The 25,748-nt window shown below is 36.8% G+C and overlaps 1 protein-coding gene across 4 annotated transcripts in view; it reads right to left on the minus strand.

Annotated features, from left to right (window-relative positions):
* The window catches only part of LOC111152835 (telomere repeat binding bouquet formation protein 1), a 49,265-nt gene that overhangs the window by 8,156 nt on the left and 15,361 nt on the right, over window positions 1-25,748 (minus strand). For all 4 annotated transcript variants that reach the window (XM_022511506.1, XM_022511507.1, XM_022511508.1 and 1 more), the window contains 13 exons: window positions 24,543-24,653; window positions 24,226-24,354; window positions 21,716-21,847; window positions 20,958-21,018; window positions 20,742-20,857; window positions 20,525-20,647; window positions 16,167-16,319; window positions 15,392-15,523; window positions 14,475-14,600; window positions 13,234-13,391; window positions 5,217-5,566; window positions 3,521-3,585; window positions 3,103-3,198 (listed from right to left, as the gene is read on the minus strand). In XM_022511506.1, coding sequence (XP_022367214.1) covers window positions 3,103-3,198; window positions 3,521-3,585; window positions 5,217-5,566; window positions 13,234-13,391; window positions 14,475-14,600; window positions 15,392-15,523; window positions 16,167-16,319; window positions 20,525-20,647; window positions 20,742-20,857; window positions 20,958-21,018; window positions 21,716-21,847; window positions 24,226-24,354; window positions 24,543-24,653 — 1,752 coding nt within the window. The remainder of the gene's footprint in view (window positions 1-3,102; window positions 3,199-3,520; window positions 3,586-5,216; window positions 5,567-13,233; window positions 13,392-14,474; window positions 14,601-15,391; window positions 15,524-16,166; window positions 16,320-20,524; window positions 20,648-20,741; window positions 20,858-20,957; window positions 21,019-21,715; window positions 21,848-24,225; window positions 24,355-24,542; window positions 24,654-25,748) is intronic.

Genomic DNA, 25,748 nt, shown 5'->3' on the forward strand with positions numbered 1-25,748 from the left:
CAGAGAGGCAGGCAGAGAGAGAGGAGGAAGCAGGCTCCCCGCAGAGCAGAGAGCCTGATGTGGGGCTCGATCCCAGGACCCTGGGATCACGACCCGAGCCGAAGGCAGAGGCTCAACCCACTGAGCCACCCAGGCGCCCCGAGATCTATTCGTCTTTGATACCTATGCCTGCCATGGAAGAAACACTCCCTAAGTATCCATGAAATGAATGAATCATCAATGAAGAAAGGAACTAAGAGAAAACCATCTCAAACAAAGTAAGGGATGAAAGGGAGTTAATGGTTATAGAGCACCCACCCTGCCCTCTGACATACCATCAGATCAGAAGTTCCCAAACTTGGGGTGCCTGGGTGGCTCAGTGGGTTAAAGCCTCTGCCTTTGGTTCGGGTCATGATCCCAGGGTCCTGGGATGGAGCCCCGCATCGGGATCTCTGCTCGGCAGGGAGCCTGCTTCCTCCTCTCTCTCTGCCGGCTTCTCTACCTACTTGTGATCTCTGTCAAATAAATAAATAAAATAAAGTAAAAGAAGTTCCCAAACTTTCCCAGTTCATGGCATCCTTAAGTTCTTGGTGATTTTTTATGGCACCCCTGGGTCAAAAGAAATACTGATTTGCCTGTTAAGTCCAAAACAATTTAATAAGTATTTATGTTCTAATAACTTAGTAGCCATTTGAAAAAATAATATACCTAAATTGAAAATAATAGGGGCACCTGGGCAGCCAAGTTGATTGGGTGTCTGACTCTTGATTTTGGCTCAGGTCAGAATCTTAGGGTCATGGGGTTAAACCCTGAGCTGGGCTCCATACACAGTGCAGAGTGTTCTTGTCCCTCTCCCTTTGCTCCTCCCCCTCTCGCAAGCGCTCTCTTTCCTCTCTCAAATAAATAAGGAAGTAAAATTAGGGGTGCCTGGGTGACTCAGTTGGTTAAGCATCTACCTTCTGCTCAGGTCATGATCCCAGGGTCCTGGGATCCAGGCCCGTGTCAGGCTCCCTGAGTCTACTTGTTCTCTCTCTGACTCCCCTCACCCCAATCATGCTTGCTCACACTCTCTCTCAAATAAATAAAATCTTTTTTTTTTTAAGTTAAAAAAAGAAAATAATATTTAGATCTCCTTCTTATTAACCACAATTATTCCTAATGGGATATGTGCATCTAATAGGTACAGCACAACTTCTCAAACCTTGGAATCTGACACTGCCACCCTCATTTCCTGTTCCCTGTTATTTTCATGCGGTGCTTGCTTTTTATCAAAACCACTGAAAGCCAAACTCCACAAAGACATCATCAGGGGGAATGTAGTGCAATCTAATGCTGAAACTGTAAATGACTTTGAGCTAGTAGTGCCTGTGGTATCCAAAGATGTTAGCTATTTTGCGTTTCACTTAAAATTTAAAGTATTGTGTAGTGCCCTTTTGAGTTTGCCGCATACCTCCAGGGAGCACAGGTGGATGATCTGGGAAGTGTGTCTTTAAACTACTGAGAGGAGAGGACTTCAAGGAACGGCAGTCAACAGTGCAGAAATACCATAAAGGATAAGAATTTTTTATTTTATTTATTTTATTTTTATTTTTTAAGATTTTATTTACTTATTTGACGGAGATCACAAATAGGCAGAGGGGGCAGGCAGAGAGAGAGGAGGGGAAACAGGCTCCCTGCTAAGCAGAGAGCCCAATGAGGGGAGGGGGGGGGTCTCAATCCCAGAACCCTGAGACCATGACCTAGGCTGAAGGCAGAGGCTTTAACCCACTGAGCCACCCAGGTGCCCCAAGGATAAGAATTTTTTTAAAAGTCTTTGGTTTTGGCACAAAAAAAGAGACTTCAGGAAATCTTTAGCATTTAAGTTTAGTAGAATGGCACTAAAAGAAGCCAAAGTGCAGGGAGTTAAGAAGGGAATTAATATAATGAAAGAGAAAGGAGAAAGAGCAGGTATCTGATAATGAATGATGGAAGAAAGAATAGATGAATGCTCAAAGAGACAGCAAGTCACATCAAGTATTTAATATTCTCTCCTCTTTTTTTTTTTTAAATTTTTAAGACTTTTTTTTAATTTGACAAAGAGAGAGATCACAAGTAGACAGAGCAGCAGGCAGAGAGAGGGGGGAAGCAGGCTCCCCGCTGAGCAGAGAGCCCCATGCGATGCGGGGCTCTCGATCCCAGGACTCTGGGATCATGACCCAAGCCGAAGGCAGAGGCTTTAACCCACTGAGCCACCCAGGCGCCCCCCCACCCTTTTAAAGTTTTTATTGACTTAAGTAATCTCTACATACAACGTGAGGCTCAAACCCACAACCCTGAGATCAAGAGTCTCATGTTCCTCCAAATGAGCCAGCCAGGTGCCCTTAGATTTTTCTTTTTTAGATGAAGAGAAATGAACATAGTTTAAGGTGGGCCAAAAGGAGTTAATTAATAGAAAGGTAATGAAAAGAAATATTTCACAAGTATTAAAATGGGGAGGAAAAAAGAGATGGGATTCCGATTATAGCTAGATAGAGCTAATTTTAGAGTCATAGAGACAAACTCTACATCCAAGACTAAAGAACAGTGTTATTTCAAGCCTAATATAGAATAGCCTCAATTTTGCCCATAGAGCAGCGTGTGACACCAAAAAAAGAAATATCAGGGTATGGAGGAAAAGGGGCTGGGTTAAGCATTGTGGCACATTTACAGGGGCCTTGCAGAAAAAATAAAATAATGGGGCATGGAACACTATGAACATATATACATTAGAGACATAAAAATAGATATTGTTTAATACTTAATGTCTTATGTTTAGAGCATTATCCAGAATACATACCTATTGGCTCTCTGAGAATATAAAAAACGTTTACCTAACTCAGAAAAGTTAAACTTGTAGATGTTATTCTGACAAAAATATAATAATAAAGTATTAAAGTATTGGCTATGGTGATTCATATAAACAAATACTGGAAGCACAGGCAAATGCAGGTAAGTATTGATCTGAATATTTTATGATGTTCCAGATCGTTATTTTTCCAAAGGAAATAAAGTTTAAATCACACAGGCAGAACTACTACAAATCCTAGTTGACTAATATCATACAAAGTTTAATTGCAAAACAAACTGTAATTAAAGAATATTTACCTGAGCATCTGTACTTTAACATTTTGGAATGATTGTCACTTGCTAGAAAACTGATGACTTCTTTATTTATTATATCTGAACATAATGTAAATGGATCTGGAAAAAAAAAACTGCAACATGTAAGGTTCTTCTGATTAATGAAAACTGATTAATGAAAAGGACCTGACATTTACACAATATATTAATTGTCAAGATTCTCATAAACTTTAGCACAGTACTACATATCCAGTCACCCTGGTAGATAAACAGAAAGGTTCTGGTTATCAGTAAAAGGTGACTGAGGCACTTACACCAGAAAGAGAGTCAAAGGTGTGGCTTATATGCTAGAGGGGAAATATATCAATGTACATTTTTATCTGTATTAGTCACCTAAATATGTTTTCTTAAAAACTCAAAGAAGAAATATTTTTAAACATACCTGTTACTGGTAACTGCTGCTTTCTATTTTTGACAACGGGAACTGGATGTTTAAAAACACGGTCACTAAAAGAAAATAGACACCAAATATTTAAAAGTAAACATACTGTTTGGTGTATGGACAAATGTTTCTGTAGGCAGTGGTGCAATTCTGGGTATTTGGCAGGCAGAAGGAGATGGAACCAGGGTCTACCAAAGTCTATCAAATTCTGCCAAAGTAGTGTTTGTAATGGTTATAGCCTCCTTTCCAAAAATGGCATTAAATAAGACTCTGGGGAACCTTGGTGGCTTAGTTGGTTGAGCATTTGCCTTGGCTCAGGTCATGATCCCAGAGTCCAGGGATCGAACTCCATGTCGGGATCAAGCACCACGTACAGCTCCCTACTTGGTGGGGAGTCTGCTTCTCCCTCTGCCCTTCACCCTGCTTGTACTCACTTGCTCTCAAATAAATAAATAAAATCTTAAAAAAAAAAACAAAAAACCACAAGACACCAAAGGGCAATACCACTGATGCCAGCAGAAATATGGGAAAAAAGTTTTGCAAGAGGAAAACATGGGGCACTTGGCTGGCTCTGTTGGAAGAGCATGAGACTCTTGATCTCAAGGTCATGGGTTCGAGCCCCGAGTTGGGTATAGAGATTAATGAAATAAATACATAAACTTAAAAAAGGAAAGAGGAAAACAGGAAAGAATGAGGAAGTGAGGGGAGGAGAGAACAGAATCAGAAAGCAATAAGGCTGGCCCAAGAACATATCTCAATGCTTTCCAGTTCCACATTCCTGAGAAATCAATTTAAAACTGACATCAAGAACAGTTTTGCAAAGGAAAAAAAGGGGTTGTGATGATGTAATCCATCTCCCTAATATCCTGCTCACCCTACAACCTTCCCAGAATACAGCAGCATATTCTTCAGTTTCCTACCTGGCACAGTAACCTTTAGAGGAGAGAACACAAGTAAGGTTTTAAGAAATGCGACAATCCCAGGTCTGAACCCATAAGCTACCAGAGGGAGAAGGGACATCAGCTAGAGGTGAGGTGCAAGGAACAAGTGAAAAGGTAAGCCTAAACCAGATTTTTAGCACACACTACTCCCTTTTATCAAATTAAATTTAGAAACTGGTTTTTGCCAAATTGTTAATGGATTACCAATGTGCACATTGTTACTTCAGGTATAGGGTTTCAGGTTATATTTTCTGAGTATCCTTTCTAAAATTCAAATCTGACGTCACTCAATTTAAAATCCTCAGTGGCGGGACGCCTGGGTGGCTCAGTTGGTTAAGCAGCTGCCTTCGGCTCAGGTCATGATACCAGCGTCCCGGGATCGAGTCCCACATAGGGCTCCTTGTTCTGTGGGGAGCCTGCTTCTCCCTCTGCCTCTGCCTGCCACTCTGTCTGCCTGTGCTCGCTCTCTCTCTCTCTCTTTCTGACAAGTAAATAAATAAAATCTTTAAAATCCTCAGTGGCTCCCGTGTCCTATGAGGGAAAACTGAAAATCCTGAGTGTGACATTCAAGGCCCTAGATAAACTGGCTTATACCTTCCCATCCAAACTCCATTCTCAACATTTCCATTCAGACTCCTCCCAAGACCATATTTTATCATTTCTGTATCCGAGGGTTTAACAGAGTGGCACACAGTACTGCACAAAAAAATACTTGAATAAATACATAAAAGTTAGAAACAATTATTAAACTATACCTTGATTGAGAAACAGAATTCTTTTCTTCAAAAGTTGTTCCTTCATGTAGATTTTGATTATAGTTTGAATTGGCTTTACGTAAAGTCTTATTTTGCCCACTCTCCCTATAACAAGCAGTAACTGGATTTGCACTCTTTAACAGGGTCTTCATTTGGTGATCATTTGTACATGCTGTAGACAGAACTCCATGGGATTGGTAACTCTGAAGCTTTCTAGACTTGCTTTTATCTTTATCTTCTGCTGTAGGACCTCTGCCAATACTATCGGCATGGAGGTGTTTCAATGTATTTTGAATATTTATGTTCATAGATGAAACATTATGCTTATCTTTTTCTCTTTGTAGTTTTTCCTATAATGTAAAAATGACAAGTGAAGAATCTCAAAATAATCCATTTGCTTTATAATCCAATTTACACTCTCTTTAAATAATGTAGGAAAAGTTCATGACTGCCAATAGAATATACATAGTAAAAGGGACTATTTACATTAGAAGAAAAGGGAATATATTTAATAAATGATCTGGGGACAACTGGGTAGTCATCTGGGGAAAAAATAAATTGGATCCCTATCTCAGAATTTACACAAAAATAAAGTCAAAATGAGCTAAATATTGTTTTGTAAAAAATGCAATGATTGTTTTAAAAGAAAACAGTATTTGAACACTATTAAGGGGAAGAAGACTTTTCTAAATATCACAAAGAATAAAAAAAATCATTAAAAAAAAAACCAAAATATGTTTACAAAATTCTGCTACAGACCAAGAACAATGCGGGTGGGTGGGGGAGGAACTCAGAAGAAAAAAGGGCCAGAAGCCAAATGATATTCAACACATATACAGAGAATATGTGTGGTATATCTTGGCATATGATTTTTCTATTAACATTTATAAAAAGCTACTACAATGAAATATGAAAAAGATTAATGATGGTGTAGAAAAATAGGAAAAGGAGATGAACAGTTAACAGGAAAGGAAATATAAATAGCTCTTAAACATATGAAAAAATGCTCCATCCAATTTGGAATAAGAGAAATAAAACCACACTGAGACAGCATTCATCTAGGACACTGGCAAAGATCAAAAGGGCACACGGAAACAGTCTTATACATTTACAGGTGGGAGTATAAATTGTACAACCTCTATGGAGAAATAATTTACAGTATCTTTTATAATAAAACCTGTGCATATCTTCAAAAAAAAATCCTATAGGTATACTCGTGTAAAGGTAAGCACATCTTACTTTTATGTGAAAGTACTCAGGTAAATGCAGAATGTTAGTGTTATTAACTGCAACACTGTTTGTAATTGCCAAGAGTTGGAAATAACCTAAATGCTCATAAGAGAGAGCTACCATATCCACCAAAAAACTATTCTGCAACTGTAAATAAAGAATAAAGCAGGTGCCTGGCAGGCTCAGTTGGTAGAACATGTAACTCTTGATCTCAGGGTCATGAGTTCAAACCCCACATTGGGCATGGAGCCTACCTAAAAAAAAAAACTTTTTATTCTTTAGGGGCGCCTGTGTGGCTCAGTCAGTTGGGCATCCGACTCTTGATTTCAGCTCTCTTGGTTATCTCAGGGTTCTCAGACTGAGCCCTTGGTAGGCCCCACACTCAGCAAGGAATCTGTTTGGAATTCTCTCTCCCTCTCCTTCTGCCCTACCTCCGAAACTTTCTCTTTCTCTAAAATAATAAATCTTTAAAAAAATTTTTTTTAAGATTTTTATTTATTTGACAGAGAGAGAGAGATCACAAGTAGGCAGAGAGGCAGGCAGAGGGGGAGGGAGAAGCAGGCTCCCTGCTGAGCAGAGAGCCCGATGTAGGGCTCGATCCCAGGACCCTGAGATCATGACCCGAGCCGAAGGCAGAGGCTTAGCCCACTGAGTCACCCAGGCACCCCTTTAAAAAATTTTTTAAGGGATTCTATTTATTTGAGAGAGAGCAAGAACGAGAGAAAGAGAGTGCGGGCACAGGCACACACATAACCTAGGAGTGGAGGGTCAGAAGGAGAGGGAAAATCAGGCTCTCCACTGAGCAGGGAGACCAATAAGGGGCTCAATCCCAGGACCCTAGGATCAAGACCTGAGTCAAAGGCAGATGCTTAATGGACTGAGCCACCCAGGTGCCATTAAAAAAATTTTTTTTAAATAGAGAGAAGTAAATAGGCAAACAAACAAACAAACAAATAAAGAGGGTTTCTGGTAAATATGATGAATTTAACAACACTATTTATTTTTGGTCCTTCCAAGAAAACCAATTAAAGAACAGTTTTCAAAAAGGCATAAACCCACAAGGACAAGGAGAAATGAAAGAAGAAATAAAGGCAACACAAGTTTGGAAATTGGAGAGCAGGTAGGTGAATGATAACCTACTTAGCAGTCTTGATAAAGCTGAATTCAAAGCTGACCATCGGAAAAGCTAAGAAACTACCTAGGATGGGCTGCCAAACTCTCAAAAGGCGTAGGAATTGGAGGTGTTCGAACCTCTAGAAGATGGGATGAAGATGGAGCTAAAAATAGGAAGACTGGATGAAAGTCTGTTTAAGAAACAGTTGGATTAGGGCGCCTGGGTGGCTCAGTGGGTTAAGGCCTCTGCCTTCGGCTCAGGTCATGGTCCCAGGGTCCTGGGATCAAGCCCCTCATCAGGCTCTCAGCTCAGCAGGGAGCCTGCTTCCTCCTCTCTCTCTCTCTCTGCCTGCCTCTTTGCCTACTTGTGATCTCCATCTGTCAAATAAACAAATAAAATCTTAAAAAAAAAAAAAAAAAAAGAAACAGTTGGATTACAGGGATGCCTGGGTAGCTCAGTTGGTTGAGTGTCCAACCTGGATCTCAGCTCAGTTCTTGATCTCAGGATTTTTAGTTCAGACCCAGCACTGGGCTCCGGGCTGGGTGTGGAGTCTACTTAATTAAAAAAAAAAAAAAAGTTGCCTTATTATTGCCTTATTAGATCTCAACCCCTCATATATACACACTTAACAAGCAGTTGACTGACACCAGAAGGTCCCCTCCTTCCCCAGGTGAAAGGGGAAGTTTGACTCTCTGGAAGGGATAAAAAAGAGTTTCTACACTGGAGGACACCAAACAAAGCTGAAAGCAGAATACTAAAGAAACATATCTAAGCAAGTATTCACATACTGAATACTAAGACCCACAAGCTCTCTTCTCCCATTTTGATTCCAGAAAAATGGTTGACAATCTCTAGGCAGGAGATTAGACATTGGAGGTTCTGCCCCAAAATGACCTGACTAAACCTATGAGAATCCATCATCAACAAATTTTCAGAAAGACTTTCAGTATCTGATTCTTAAATATGAGTAGCAACCAAAGACTACCAGAAATATGAAGAAAGCTAGAGACCAAGGAAGGAAGGAAGGGAAGAGAGGGAGGGAAAGAGAGGGAGGGATGGAAAGAAAAGGAGGGAAAAAGAGGGTCAGAAAGCAAGCAAGCAAGCAAACAGGCAAGGCAGCTCAAAGGAAAAAGATGGGTTAGGAAGAAAAAAATTTTTTTAAAAGATTTATTTGAGAGAGGGAGGGAGAGAGAAAGTGAGACACAGAGTGTTCACATGAGCGGGTGGGGGGGAGCAGAGGGAGAGGGAGACAGTCTCCCCGTGGAGCGTGGAGCCTGACGTGGGGCTTGATCCCAGGACCCCAAGATCATGACCTGAGCCCAAATCAGAAGTGGGATGCTCAACCGAATGAGCCACCCAGGTGCCCTAGAAGAAAAAAAAAAGTAATGAAAATTATCACTGAGGGGCACTTGGGTGGCTCAGTTGGTTAAGTGGCCCACCCTTAGTTTTTTTTTTTTTTTTAAGATTTTATTTATTTATTTGACAGAGAGATCACAAGCAGGCAGAGAGGCAGGCAGAGAGAGGAGGAAGCAGGCTCCCTGCTGAGCAGAGAGCCCGATGCGGGGCTGGATCCCAGGACTCGGAGATCATGACCTGAGCCGAAGGCAGCGGCTTAACCCACTGAGCCACCCAGGCACCCCCACCCTTAGTTTTGATGCAGGTCATGATCTCAGGATTTGGGGATTGAGCCCTATGTCATCGGGCTCTGGGCTCAATGGGGAGTCTGCTTCTCTACCTCTCTCCCCCTCTTCCTCCACTCATGCTCTCTCTCTTTCAAATAAATAAAGATTTTTTAAAAAGAAAATTACTGATATATTTAAGAGAAGAATGCCAATGATGTCTTAAGTCCATGAAATAAGAGTAAGAGCATTTAAATGGAGTGAAAAAAGAGGATTTGGTAACTACAAATATGATAGCAGAAGTGAAAAACATATTTATTTAAAAAGTAAGTATGAGAACACTTCTTTAAATGTAGAAAAAAGAGGATGACATGGACTCCAAGAAAGAGGAAATCAAAGTAGGAAGGATAAAAAGAGCATCTATGAGATGATGGTAAAGGAGTATCCCAGGGTAACGGTGATGGTTGTATACTTGGCCTACAGGATGTACTAGTTATTAATTTATTGCTCCTCAACATCCATTCCAAGCTTCCTTGCCCTACATTGCAAAACTGAAACTAGACTAGATGGACTGCTATTCTACAGCTAGCATTGATGTTAGTCTCTGTTAATAGCAAGTGCTGGAAGAACAATACAAGCACTGCCAGAGTGAAGGGGAGACTTTTTCTCCTTTTGGTGTTCTGTTGTTTGAGTGATGGCAAGTAAAAGTAGATGCACTATGAGAGAGGTCCATAATTTCTTTCAGGTATAGCTGTCCAGTGATTTCACTCCTAGGTATTTACCCAAGAGAAATGAAAATGTAAATCTCACAAAAAGAAGAGCAACCCAATGTTCAGAACAACATTATTCACAATGGCCAAGTTCTAGAAGCAATCCAAATAACCATCAACTTGTGAATCAAAGTTGTAGTACATCCATACTATGGAATATTCAGTCTCCCATAAAAACGAGCAAATATTGAAAAAACAACATTGATGGATCTCAAATACATTACACATTAAGTAAAAGAAGTCAAACACAAAAGATTATATAACATATAATTCCGGGACACCTGGGTGGCTCAGTTGTTAGGCATCTGCCTTCGGCTCAGGTCATGATCTCAGGGTCCTGGGATCCAAGCCTGCATTGGGTTCCCTGCTCAGCTGGAGGCCTGCTTCTCCCTCTCCCACTCCCCCTGCTTGTGTTCCTTCTCTAGCTGTGTATCTGTCTGTCAAATAAATAAATAAGATCTTTTTTTAAAAAAGGACACCTGGGTGGCTCAGTTGGTTAAGCAACTGCCTTCAGCTCAGGTCATGACCCTGGAGTCCTGGGATCGAGTCCCACATTGGGCTCCTAGCTCTATGGGGAGTCTGCTTCTCTCTCTGATCTTCTCCCTTCTCATGCTCTCTCTCTCTCTCTCTCAAATAAATAAATAAAATCTTTTAAAAAAATAAAAAATTTATAATTCCATTTATGTGAAATTATAGAAAAAGAGAACTAGTGACAGAAAACAGATCAATGACTGCCTGGGTCTGAAGACAGGGAATAGGACTGTCTACAAAAGGACACAAGGAAATATTTTATGAAAATATTCTAAAAATGACTATAGTTACGCATAACTGTAAATACACTAAACACTACTGAACTGCATACTTTATTTTTTTTATTTTTTTTTAAAGATTATTTATTTATTTATTTGACAGATAGAGATCACAAGTAGGCAGAGAGGCAGGCAGAGAGAGAAAGGATGAAGCAGGCTCCCCGCTGAGCAGAGAGCCCCATGTGGGGCTCGATCCCAGGACCCTGAGACCATGACCTGAGCTGAAGGCAGAGGCCTTAACCCACTGAGCCACCCAGGCGCCCCAAGAACTGCATACTTTAAATGGGCAAAATGAACTATAAATTCAAAGTTAATTGTATCTCAATAAAGCTTTTTAAAAAAAGAATGAAATACTGATATAAACATGTATAAACCTTGCAAACGTTATGCTAAATAAAGGAAACCAGTCACAAAAGCCCACATGTTATATGATTCAATTTATATAAGAAGTCCAGAATAGGCAACTAAGAGTAGTTTGGTGGTTGCCTAGGCTGGGGAGGTGCGGAGAATGGAGAATGGATGGGAGAAATAGGAACACTGACTGCTAAATGGCATGGGATTTCTTTTTGGGGTGATAAAAATATTCTAAGATTGGTTGTGGTAATGGTTGCACAATTCTAGGAGTATACTAAAAACCAATGAAATGTATACTTTAAACAGGTCAATGGAATTGAATGTGATTTATATCTCAGTAAAGCTGTTACATATATATATGTATATATATATACATATATATATGTATCAAGATGTTTATTCTAGAGTTGTCTGCACTGGTCACAAATTGAATATAATCTTAATGTCCCTTAACAAAAGACTAGTTAAATAAAATTATAATCATCTATAATAATGAATATTAGTCATTTAAAAGAATGAAATTACTATACTGTCATACTAAGCTGAGCACTATGCTTTTATTTTTATAAACGTATGCACAGGGGCAGCTGGGTGGCTCAGTCAGTTGAGCATCCAACTCTTGACCTCAGCTCAGATCTTGATCTCAGGGTTATGGGTTCAAGCCTTGTGTTGGGCTCCACACTGGGGCTGGAGCCTACTCAAGAAATAAAATAAATAAAAATAAAAATAGGGGTGTCTGGGTGGCTCAGTCAGTTAGGCGTCTGCCTTCGGCTTGGGTCATGATCCCAGGATCCTGGGATTGAGCCCCACGTCAGGCTCTGTGTTCAGCAGGGAGCCTGCTTCTCTCTCTCCTTCTGCCTGCCACTCTGCCTACTTGTGCTCTCTTTGTCAAGTAAATAAATTTTTAAAAATCTTCAAAAAATAAAAAAATGCATGCACATACAGAGACACTAAGTGTACATACACAGAAAAAAATACTGAAACATACATATACATGTACATATACATGTATGTAAAGAGAGGAATTAATACCTCTCCCTCCCTTCTCTAACTCTTATTATACAACCTTAGATCTCTACCTACGAGGTCTCTTATTTTTTCAGTCATCATTTCCACTTTTTTTTTTTAAGATTTTATTTATTTATTTGACAGAGAGATAGAGAGTACACAAGTAGGCAGAGCAGTAGGTGGAGGGAGGAGAAGCAGGCTCTCCCATGAGCAGGGAGCTTGATGTGGGACTCAATCCCAGTACCTTAGGATCATGACCTGATCCGAAGGCAGCTCCCTGACTAACTAAACCACCCAGGTGCCCCGTTTCCACCTTTTAAAAATGTTTTTTCCCCCATGTTCAAAGATGGTTCCTCAAGTATCAACTGAATTTTAAATTTGAAACCATTAAAATCTGGTGGTTCAGTTGGTTAAGCATCATACTCTTGATTTTGGCTCAGGTCATGATCTCTGGGTCATGGGAATGAGCCCTGTGTCAGGCTCCATGCTCAGCAGGGAGTCTGCTTGACCTTCTCCCTCTCCTTCTGCCCCTCCCCCTACTCACAACCTCACTCTTTTACTAGAATAAATTTTTTAAGATTTTTTTTAAAATTTTATTTATTTGACAGAGAGAGAGAGAGATCACAAGTAGGCAGAAAGGCAGGCAGAGAGAGAGGGGAAAGCAGGCTCCATGCTGAGCAGAGAGCCCGATGTGGGGCTCGATCCCAGGACCCTGAGATCACGACCTGTTCTGAAGGCAGAGACTTAACCCACTGAGCCACCCAGGTGCCCCAATCTTTTTTAAGATTTTTTTAAAAAAGATTTTTATTTATTTGACAGAGAGAGACACAGCGAGAGAGGGAACACAAGCAGGGGGAGTGGGAGAGGGAGAAGCAGGCCTCCTGCTGATCAGGGAACCCAAGGCAGGGCTGGATCCCAAGACCCTGGGATCATGACCTGAGCTGAAGGCAGACACTTAACGATTGAGCCATCCAAAAGCCCCTAGAATAAATCTTTTTAAAAAAAATTAAAATATAAAAAATAGTTTAGCAAGAAAAATTTTTTACCCTCCAACCTCTATTATAGAAAAATATTTGAAAAAAGTTTTATATTCTTTGAAACAAAAAAGCCAACCTCATTTCTTTCTCTTTCAAGCTGTTCTATTCTGTGTAGAATTTCCTTTGCTTTCTTCCAGTACTCTTCAAGATTCTTCTCTTTCATATTTATGTCTTTTAATTGTTCTTCATTTTCATCAAAAGAATATTCTCCTAGACTTAGAGATAATTTCTCAGCTTTGTAATATGGGAAAAAAAATAGTGAATTTATTCATTACTAGAAATGGGTTTTTTTTTTGACACTTTAAATGTAATTCTAACACTTTAAATAAGGACTACCTCATACCCCACACCCACCTCTCTAAATTTTGCCCATGTAGACTATCTTAACTGTCTAGGTGGTACTGAAAATAAATGGAAAGCAAGTGCATGGCAGAAGTCCAAGCCCCAGTCATAAATCAGACTTTACTCATCAGAGCTATAAGAGAAAGAACATCATGAAAATATGTTATGTCGGGTACATAAACATCCCCAGGTATGTGGATACTGGTTTTAGGTTTGGGGTTTTTTTTAACAGTTTTCATAAAGCAGCTCTTCCTTTAATCTTTTAAGTTTTCTTTTTATATACCACAGCAGCAATTTTTCTTCCACAAAGACCAATTCAATGGCCATCATTTCTTCAATGTATGTTCCCTCCTATCATAGGGTCTTTGTGCCTCACTGTTGCTTATGGCTGACCTAGTTAACACTATACATTCAGTTCTCAGCTCAACAATCATTTCCTCTGAAGCCTTTTCTGCTCCAAGTCTAGGTCACAGTCCTTTGTTATATGCTAAGATCTATGCTCCATCCATTCCTAACCCTTCAGTTAATATTAGAACAATTCATTCATTTTTTAGATTATTCAAGGATTATTTATCTAGTTAAATGAAGCTCTATGAGTGCTGACTGTTGTTTCTAATCACTGTATCCCTAAAACCTAGCACAGTGCCTGGCAAATAATAGGCACTCAAACATTTTTTTAAGTAAATAAACAAATGTACTTTGTATTATAATTTAACCTTAAGTCACCTGTAGGCCTCAAATTTAATTCCTACAACTAAATTGTCCATATTGCATAAAATAAGTGAATTATCTATACTGTTGTTCTCTTCCAGATAGGGTTAAAGGCTGAAATACTCTTGTTGTCATGTCCAAATTATATACTCCACTTTTCAAATTAAGAAGAGCCTGGGAGCCCAAAAGATTGGGCTCATCAAAGCAGATATAAATTTCCCTTCATAAACTTCTGTATTTTTTTTTAAGTAACAATAAACTTACTAATTTTTTTACAATTGTGAAGCACAAAAGTGGCAGCTTTGTTTAGTTCCTCACTCTGCGATTCAGTTAAGGCTTGTATCATGAGTGGAAGCCCATTGTTTTTAAAAAGATCATACTGATTCTCCTCTGGAAAACATAAAAAATCAAAGTAGAAAATAGTTATGTTATTTTTTCATAAATTATCTGCATAAGGTCATAATTCTTTTCTGTGATAATTATGAACATAGTTTAAATCTTGAGTAAAAAAAATAGTTTCAAAAGTATTTTCCATTTAGAAAATAATCTTCTGACATAAAAATACCTGTCTCATAAGTGATGATATTTGAAATATAGCCACTGAGTAGCCGTACTTCATGAGAGTAAAAAAATAGCCCATACCTGGTTTAAAAAAAGGTATAGTTGAAAACAAAAAAAGATAGAGTTTTCAGATTAAGCCTCAATAAAAAATTTTTAAAAATTTTAAACTTAGAATAAATCCAGAGCACCTGGGTGACTCAGTTGGTTAAGCATCTAACTCTTGATTTGGGCTCAGGTCATGACCTCAGGATTCTGAGATGGAGACCCACATCGGGCTCCATGCTCGGCATGGAGCCTGCATAAGATTCTCTCTCCTCCTCCTCCCTATCCTCCCCCTCTTAAAAAAAAAAAAAAAAAGAGAGAGACAGGAGAGGAGGAACACAAGGAGAAATCTATTCCAATTTCATTGGTGAAAGATGTTGAGGGGCAACTGGACCTGGACAGAAAGGGATAAGGAAGGATATGGATGAAGAAGGATGAGGAGCAAAATGACAGGTTTGGGCCTGAATGACTGACAGAAAGGCAGTACTTTCAAGCCTCCCATATGACAATAAGGGGGGGAAAAAGTGGATTTCCACTCCACTGTTTTAATAAGCACACTAAATAAATTCAATACTAACCACAATCCTCTGTGCAATGACCAAGGGTAAGTATGATGCTAAATTTTTCTCCTGAATCCAGACTTTCATGAAGCAGTAATGTCAGAAGTTTTGAAACAATCTGATACTTGGATAGTATTACTCCAAAAGTAGCTATTAGTAAAAAATAGGGGTAAAAAAAGTATAAGCTTAAAACTATACGTATACTATTTGTCAGATCTTATCCTGGGAGAACAATATCATGCCAATATAATATCTAATATTCCCATCTCATCTATATGCATATGTATATGTAAATATAAATAAATGTATTCTAATAAGATAATGGCTTGTATAGCCCTCTTAATACCTAGTTATGGCTGGGTGAGTCAGACCTCATACTTATCAGAAAGAGGTATACCTTAATTCTTTATACAATTTTTAAAAATCTATAAATTGGGTTTTCCATTATGTTTATGTTTTTGTTGCTTATGTTTCCAAGATGTCCCTTCATTTCTCACTTAAAGCTTTTCATTTAATACTGCTCTTTCAGTGAAACAAAAGTTTAGAAATGACAGAATCTTATCTTGTTCTATCATTAGTCTTGAAGTCAGAAGACTTTAATTTGAACCCTTAGGGAAGTCATAATCTCCACAGGAAAATAAGAAGTTGGACTAGATAATTTTTAAGATTCCCTCCTGCTGTGAGACACGGGAAGTCCAGCCTACATTTGTGTTCAGCCTATCATTTCAACACTCACCATGCTGAATTCAAACAAAACTCAATTGTAGAAAAATTACTAAGCATGTTCACTCACGATTATCAGCAATACACGCATCCACTGTCTTTGTCACCACGACTGCAAGCTTAGCACTGGAAAGAGTCTTGTGTGAATCTGATTCCAGTTGCACAAGAACTTGAGACAACACATCCAGTCCACCCACAGATATAAAGTATTTTTGAACATATGCTTAAGGAATAAAGTAGCAAAACTATTAATACCTCAAACAAGACAAGTGTATGGTTCTATTCAATTAAATTACACTAAATATGACATTGACATGACTTTTTCAAATACTAAAAATCCCCAAATTAAAGAATGAAAAATCCAATCTTTCCCTATGCATATAATCATAAAATGGGTCATTTACTTAGGTAAGAAACAAACTTTTATACTGAACAAGTACATATACAGTACAGTGTTTCCTGTGTATTAAATGTGTTTTTTGTTTCATTTAGCAAGAACTAGTATATTTTGCAAGAATGACATTAGTAAACTCAAAGTCCTTCAATAGAGCTATGAAGAATAACTTCATTCATTTAGTTTGGTATAGCAATTAGCAAGCTGCCTATTTTCTGAATTCCAACATTTACTCATTCCTTAGATTGCTTGAATCTACAAAGGGCAAAGTAATTATTCCAAAGGAACACATATTTTCTCCATCTTGTTTAAGCCTATTTCTTTTACTTCTTAGAATATAAAATTATAACATATTATTGAGAGACATAACAACTATTCCAAGCAAAGTCTCAGTGAAAAATACATTTTTTTAAAAAGTTTGAAATGTCTTGTTTTGCTGTTGAAAATGGTTCTGATGGGAGAGTACCGCATGGGTCTGTGCATTCAATAGTCCTCACAGCCCATAAAGAAGCAGTAGGTTTATAATAAATGGATACATGGATTAGTGATTATAATTCTGCCACAAATCTTTCCAGTCTACCCTAGTATCACAAATTGAGCCAAGATTATTTTTTAAAAGATTTTATTTATTTTTTTGAGAAAGCACAAAAGAAAGAGTACAAGTGGGATGAGGGACAGAGGGAAAAGACTTGATCCAAGGACTCCCAGATCATGACCTAAGCCGAAGGCAGGCACTTAACCAACTGAGCCACAGGCACCCTGAGCCAAGATGATTTAGATGAAAAAATTACTTTTTACACTGTTTGATAAAACATAAAGATCTTAATCTAAAATAAACCATCAAGTTCAGGGACATCTGGGTGGTGTGGCAGGTTAAGCCTCTGACTACTGATTTCAGCTCAGGTAATGATCTCAGGGTTGTGAGATCAAGCCCTGTGTCGGGCTCCAGGCTCAGTGCAGAGTCTGCTTAGGATTCTCTCTCTTTCCCCTCTGCCCTTCCTACTTGTACTCTCTCTTTCAATTAAATAAATAAATATTTTAAAAATATGTATTTAAAAAAAAACATCAGGTTCAGAATTTTTTACACCTGGGAAGGAAACTGTTAGGAAATGTTACTGAAGGATGAGCAAACATTTTCAATATTATGGAGACTCCACAACAGGTTTCTTTTCTGCAAAGTATTTTCATTAAAAAAAACAACTCCTGAAAAAAGAAGTATCTTTAAATGCTTAGATAAAAATGGCACTATGTTACCACAGTTTCTGGTAATAGCTTATGTAATAAAAATTCAGGCTTATAAGCATAAGAACATCCTTATACACTGTACACTGAATATTTCAGATTTTATCTAACTGATATTTCATACCAGTTCGCTAAGAGTAATGAAGTCCTAAAATTATTACTATTTCAAGCTGACTTTTAAAGAAAAAGGAAATGTCAAAGCATCATGGAAAGAGAATCCAATTTTTGGAATTGTAGAGATATGTTCCTTTGCATGAGAAACATGACCATTTGCTTTAAATATGTGAATAAAGGTACACACAAACAATGTGTGACAAAGTTCTAGCTGCTCCACATCCTCATCAACATTTAATATTACTAGCCTTTCTGATTGTAGGCATGGCATGAGTGTGTAGTGGTATTCTTGGGGTTTTAGTTTGGTTTTCTCTGATGACTAACGATTTTGAGCATCTTTTCAAAATTTTTTTCATTGCTTATTCACAATTTAATATTCACATCATCTTTGGTGAAGTATTTGTCCAAATCTTGCTCATTTCTTTAATCATTAGATTGTTTTTTGTCCTACCAATTTGTAGGAGTTCTCTATATTTTATAATACTGTATTTTCTTTTTCCTTTTTAATCTCTATGCCTCTTATTTTCTTGACTTATTTCATCGGGTTAAACACCCAGTAAAATTTTTAAGTAGTGGGAGCAGCCATCCTTGTTTTTTTCCAGTCTTGGGGCTGGTGGGAGGCACATTAAGTCTTTCACCATTGAATATGTTAGCTGTGTTTTGTAGAGACCCTCTACCACATTGAGAAGTTCTACCTATTCCTAGTTTACCAAAAGCTTTTGTCACGAATATATGCTGAACTATGTGAAAAGATTTCCTTGCATCCTTATAGATTATTGTATAGTTTATTTCTGTCATAGCCTGTGAATATGGTGAATTTTCCAATGTTTAACCAATCCTGCATTCCTAGGATAAATGCCATTTGGTCAAAACATATTATTCTTTTTATATATTGCTGGATTTTAAAATTTTAACTACAAATTTTTTTTTCAAATTTCTTTAAGTAAGCTCTGCACCCAACGTGGGGCTTGAACTCATGACTCCAAGATCAAGAGCCACATGCTCTATAGACTGAATCAGCCAGGCACTCCTGACTGTTAATGTTAAGGATTTCTGCATCTATATTCATAAAGGATATTGACCTATAGTATTCTTGTAAGGTCTTTTTCAAGTTTCAGTATGGGAATAATGCTGACCTAAAATGTGTGGGGAAAGGGGTGCCTTGATGACTCAGTCAATAGAGCATGCAATTCTTTTTTTTTTTTAATATTTTATTTATTTATTTGACAGAGATCACAAGTAGGCAGAGAGGCAGGCAGAGAGAGAGGAGGAAGCAGGCTCCCCGCTGAGCAGCGAGCCTGAAGCGGAGCTCAATCCCAGGACCCTTGGATCATGACCTGAGCCAAAGGCGGAGGCTTTAACCCACTGAGCCACCCAGGTGCCCCACGCATGCAATTCTTGATCCTAAGTCATGAGTTCAAGCCCCATATTGGGCTAGAGATTACTATAAAAGAATTTTTTTTAAAAAAGAACAAAATGAAATAAAATAAAATAAAAATATCAAAATCTGTTGGGAAGTGTTTTGTTTCTTCTACTTCCATTTCCTGGCAATTTATGTAGAATTTATTTTCCTTAAATGTGTGGCATAATTCACCAGTGAGTCCATAGGGCCTGGAAATTCCTGTTATAGGGTTTTAAACTATAAATTCAATTTCTTTAATACATATAACATCTTTCAGGCTATCCATTTCTTCTGAGTGAGCTTTGGTGGTTGGTGTCTTTCAAAGAATTTATCAAATTAATGTAAGTTGTCAAATTTAGTGGCATAAAGTTGTTTTGATTATTCCTTTATTATCCTTTTAATATCTGTTAAGAGCTAGAGAGCTAGAGATACTTATTCCTGATATTAGAAATTTGGGTCCTCTCTCTTTATATTGTGGCTAAAGGATCCATTTCATTGATCTTTTTAAAGAACTAGCTTTGGTTTCATTGATTTTTCCCCATTCTGTTATTTTTCTATTGTGTTGATTTCTGATCTTCTCTTTATTATTTCCTTCTTTACTCTGAGTTTAAGTTGATTTATTTTCTAGTTTCTTAGGTGGAAACTAATATAATTGATTTGAGAGCTGCCTTCTTTCCTTATACAAAGTACAGTGCTGTAAATTTCCCTCCAAACACTACTTTTGCAGCAACCCAGCTTTTAATTTTTCATTTATTCATTCATTTATTTATTTTTAGGAACACAGTTTTTTAATGTTATGCTTTCATAATCATTCAGTTAAAAACATTTCTAATTTCTTCATGACTTATTCTTTTACTCATGGGTTTATAGGGTTTTCTTCCTTAGTCTTTTTTTTTTTAGCACTGAGTTGTTTAATTTTCAGACATTTTGGGACTTATCTAGAAGTTTTCTTTTTATTTATTTCTAATTTAATTATATGTGATCAGGGAACATGCTGTGTAAAGTTTTAGTTTTGCTATCTAGTTGCTCTGTTTCGTGAGGGTATCTGGGGGGATTCGAAACTATGCTGCTACCTCCATCTTCCCAATTATCTTCCTAACAATGTCTACTTTCAAGATTTTCCTATCTGTAATAGTCTAAATGCAACTAAAATGATCCAACTTACTATAATGAAATTATTCCATTGATTCAATTAATTCAATAATTAACTCAATAGGTTTTGTTATCCTTTGAACTATGGATCTTCAAATAAAACTAGAGAATAATGAATACTCACTGTTATTTGCAAGAGTGAGTCCAATAAACGAGCAAACAGGGCGAATTATCTCAGGTTTGACGCAATTTATTAGCCAGTCATTAGCATGTGGAAAAAGTGAACAGCAAAGCATTTGATTTTCATCTGAAAGGAGACAAAGTCAATCATGTTTTAATATATTTGTAAAATATCATATGTTTTTATTTTATTTTTATATTTAAATATTTGAGATAATTACCATTTTGAGGATTGTTGACACAGACACACAAAGTACTACAAACCGAAGACCATAACTGATAGCTCTGGAATGCATTTTCATCCAACAAATTCAACTCATATTTTGAAAGAACTGTCCTATTTGGTGGGAAAAAAAAAAAAAAGGAAGAAGCAAATTAAACAAATGTGTTAAAGTCTTAAGTAATGAATAACAACAAAATATTTTTTATTTTCTTACCTGAACAACTGTGTCAGAACTGTAATACAACCTGTTTCTCTTACAAGTGTTTGTCCAGTCCCTTAAAAAGACAGACATATAATACACAAATATGACTTTTGTTTATAAATAAGTTTGCAAAAATGAAAAACATTTAAGTAGTTTTTTAATAAATAACTTTTAATCACTTTAAGGTATTACAAAGTATAACAGAATTAGAATAGATAAAAATCTGTAATCAGGGTTATACATTACCTATGCTCAGAGAATGACAGCATTCAAATTTCCTCCAAAAATAAACAAAATTTAAGAGCTACATGAAATTTAAGACCATTGTTAGCTGATATAATAAACACTGTAACTAAATGACTAACTCAGTGGAAAATCAACCAAACTAATCATCAAATGCCTCTTTTTTCTTTTAAAGCTGCTCCTTTTCAATGTTATTTAAATAACACAAATCAACTTACTATTTCTTATAATTAATAAATATCAAACAAATATATGTGATTCTATTTTTTTAAAGCTAGTGGTTCTCAGAAGTTAGTAAGATTTTTAAAAAGACACATATAAGGGCGCCTGGGTGGCTCAGTCATTTAAGTATCCGACTCTTGATCTCAGGGTTGTGAGTTCAAGCTCTGCATTGGGCTCCACACTTGGCATAGAGCCTACTTAAAAAAAAAAAAAGACACTGATATCAAGAATAGAACTAAAGGACAAAGACTATTTCAATTTATTATTTTTTTAAATGTCTCTACACCATAAAAGAATGTACTTACTATTATTTGAAACTAGAACCAAAATAACATAGACAGACATTCTTTTCAAATTTGTGTTTGAATCATCATTAGATAAGAACCAAGTTAAGTCTTCAAACAATTCTGAAGTGCATAAAGTCTGCTGACAGTAAACTGAAAAATAAAAATATAATTTCAATTCCTATGGATTAGCATAAGTTTTAAAATATGTTGAACAAAATATAAAGTTGCCAAACAGATGGTTCTCAAGAAGATCTCATTTCATTGACATTTATTTGTCATGCAATAAAATTTCTGACAAACTGATATGTGCTTACTCAATTAGCAGGCCAAAAAAGCCTTAATCAGAAGTATTTGACTGAGGCTCTAAAACATGTACACAATCTCTGAGAATTTCTTAAAAAAACCTAACTAGGGACACCTGGCTGGCTCAGCCAGTTAAGCATCTGCCTTTGGCTCAGGTCATGATCCTGGGGTCCTGGGATCAAGTCCCACATCGGGGTCCCTGCTCAGTGGGGAACCTGCTTCTCCCTCCGCCTGCCACTCACCCTGCTTGTGCTTGCTCACTCTCTCTCTCACAAATAAATAAATAAATCTTTAAAACAAAAAACAAAACCCCCAAAACCCAAACCTAACTAAACGAAAAAATATGAAAAAAAAATTTAAGGGGATGAGTAAGTAACAAGACATAGCAAGAGAAATTTTTTTTTTTAATTCAGAAACCTGTTTTAGGAGATAGGCAAATGATACTTGTGCAATTTTTAAAAAAACTTTCTAGAAATAAAAGTATCTTTCCGAAAAGCAAAAATGATACCTAACAGTAAGGTTTTGTGTGTGCATGTATATACGTGTGTGATACTAACACAATAAACAAAATTTTTAAAAAATAATTTGAGAGGGCACCTGGCTCACTCAATTGGAAGAGTATGCAACTCTTGATCTTAGGGGTGATGAGTCTGAGCCCTACATTGGGTGTAGAGATTACTAAAAAAAAAAAAAGACTTAAAAAATAAATAAAACTTTTAAAAAAATAATAATTTGAACACAGAGATATAATTTGTATTTTATCCAATATTTAGAACAGTTATTACACTTTCTCTCAAAGGCAAGAACAGTGTCTCATTTATCCCAATGACTAGCATACAACTTGGTTCCTACCAAATGATGAAGAAATATGTATGGATGATAATTTAAGGGGCATCTAGGTGGTTCAACAGGCTAAGCATTTGACTCTTTTATCTCAGTGTCATGAGTTCAAGCTCCACATTAAAAAAAAAAAAAAGAATGAAAATTTAAGAATAGAAAGTTGTTTGACAAAACAATACTTTAGATTCAACTTCATTTTGGGTATATTACAGGAAAATGTTTTTACCAACATGAACTTCTATACACAGAGTATACTTATCCATATACAAGATGTTTTAGGTTATCTTCGTCTTTTGATTCAAGCACCTAGATATATAGAGAACGAACTTAATAGAAAAACCAGAGATAAACCCACCACATATGCAAATTCATGTAGCACTAATAGCATCTCAAATCAATGTGAAAAAGATCTTTTTAATAAGACGTGTTAGAATAGCTGAATTGCCACATAAAGAAGAAGAAACTGGAAAATATAAAAGTAAAAAATAAAACCATACTAGTACCAAAAGTCAATGTGGGTGGCTTCCTCTAGAATCTCAGAGTATGGAAAACTTTCCTATGACTCAAAATCCGGAAGGAAAAAGGGGAAAGAATGATGAATTTTATTTTTGTAAAAATAAAGAACTTTTGCATGACAAAAAAAAAAAAAAGATATGCACAGTAGAAGACAAAGTGAAAAAATGTTTCCGACTAATGACAAGAAAAATTGTGAAAGATTTTGAAATGATTACTGAATGTCCCACCTAGCAAACCCTTCTAGATTATCTGTGTCTTTCACTGTTGTTGGGCTATTCTACATCTCTATAAATTGTAGAAAACTGATAATAGAAGTCTCCCTTTTAAAAAATTTTTATTTATTTATTTATTTTGAGAGAGAGAGCGAGCATGCACAGGCATGCATGAGCAGGAGGGGCAGAGGAAGACGGAGAGAGAATCTCACAGGGAGCCCCACACAGGGCTCAATCTCACAACCCTGAGATCACAACCCAAGCCAAAACCAAGAGTCAGACGTTTAACCAACTGCACTACCCGGGTGCCCCAGGTTATTCTTGACCATAGATATATAAAACATTTCGGCCAGTGGAATGCAAATCACTGTTGCCCTGCAGATACTGACCAGTTATGTGCCTACTTACAAATCTATTTCAGCATTGTCAAAGGCCTATGTTGTTTTTTTGTCATTGCCTTCAAAACAGTTGTCGTATTTTACTGGTTCCTTCATTAGTTAATAACTGGCATGCATGGATTTTAAAAAATAAAATACCTGGATGAAACTATCCAGACATGTAAAAAAGCAACTTAATTCTAAAATTACTTTTTATTGGTTTGTTAAAATATAGCACAATGCTTGAAGGATAATGAAAAAAAAAGTTTTCATATTTTACCATTTTGTTCTGCAACAGCTCCTAATGTGTATAAGGCTGCTTCTTTTACCATGCTATGTTTACTTGACTTTGCAAGATTTTTTACAAACATCAAACCACCAATTTCCCGAAAATAAACACCTGCATTACCTATAGGGTGTGCAGACAAAACAAAACATAAATAATATTATGAATCTCTTAAGGAGAAAATAATTCACATAAACATAGTAACAAAGCATGTAGAGTAACTGAATTAAAAAGAAATAACTATGCATATTTCATTTATCACAATACTAAAGAACTAGAATCACAGATAAAAATTCACTATCATGTCTTACTGTTTTGTTGACAAATTGAAAAAATAGTAACCAAAGCTTCCTTTTGTGAGAAAGGGTTGTCCATTTGATACTTCAGGCACTCCAATAATAAGTTCAGGTCAGTCTTCATTTCTGAAGAACAAAAATTTCATTTTTTTTAAATCAAGTGTTTCCTTTCAAAAACTAACCATTTAATTTTCACTTTCTAAATATATCTTTGTAATGTTCACTTTTAAAATAAGTATATATTCGTTCTACAGGCTATCAAACTGTAAAGATATATAAAAATGTTCCTTAAATAAAAGAATTTGAAATAAACTTTTTATAATTATTAGATTTTCCCCTTGCATGAAACATAAGAATAGAAAATTCAAATATTATTTTCTTTAAATAAAGCTACACTAGTTCAAATGTCTGCCATTTAGAAATTAACTGAATGAAAATGAAAACACAACACATTATAACTTGTGGGATGCTACCAAAATAGTATTTGGGAGGAAATTTACAATACTATAGGCTTATATTATAAAAAAAAAAAAAAAAGAAAGAAAAGTCTTGGGGTGCCTTGGTGGCTCAGTTGGTTAAGTATCTGCCTTCCGATCAGATCATGATCCCAGGTCCTTGGATCAAGTCCCGCATCAGGCTCCCTGCTCATTGGGGAGCCTGCTTCTTCCTCTCCCTCTGCCGCTCCACTACCCCACCCCCTGCTTGTGTTCTCTCTGTCAAATAAATAAAATCTTTAAAAAAACCCGACAAAAAACAAGAAAGAAAGAAGAAAGAAAGAAAGAAAGAAAGAAAAGAAAAGAAAAGAAAAGAAAAGAAAAGAAAAGAAAAGAAAAGAAAAGAAAAAAGGTCTCAAATTAATGACCTCAGCTTCCATCTTAAGAAACTATAAAAACAGGGCACCTGGGTGGCTCAGTTGGTTAAGCAACAACCTTCGGCTCAGGTCATGATCCTGGGGTCCTGGGATCAAGTCCCACATGGGGCTCCCAGCTCCAAAGGGAGTCTGCTTCTCCCTCTGACCTTCTCCCCTCTCATGCTCTCTCTCACTGTCTCTCTCTCAAAGAAAGAAATAAAATCTTTGGAAAAAAAAAAAAAGAAGAAGAAGAAACTATAAAAACAGTAAATTAAACCCAAAGTAAGTAGAAGGAAGGAAATAAAGATCAAAGCAAATAATCAATGAGACTAAAAGCAGAAAAACAATAGAACTGGTTCTTTGAGAAGATC

Source organism: Enhydra lutris, unplaced genomic scaffold (genome assembly GCF_002288905.1).
Source record: "Enhydra lutris kenyoni isolate GAN:26980312 unplaced genomic scaffold, ASM228890v2 scaffoldscaffold30, whole genome shotgun sequence".
NCBI classification, from domain to species: Eukaryota; Metazoa; Chordata; class Mammalia; order Carnivora; family Mustelidae; genus Enhydra; species Enhydra lutris.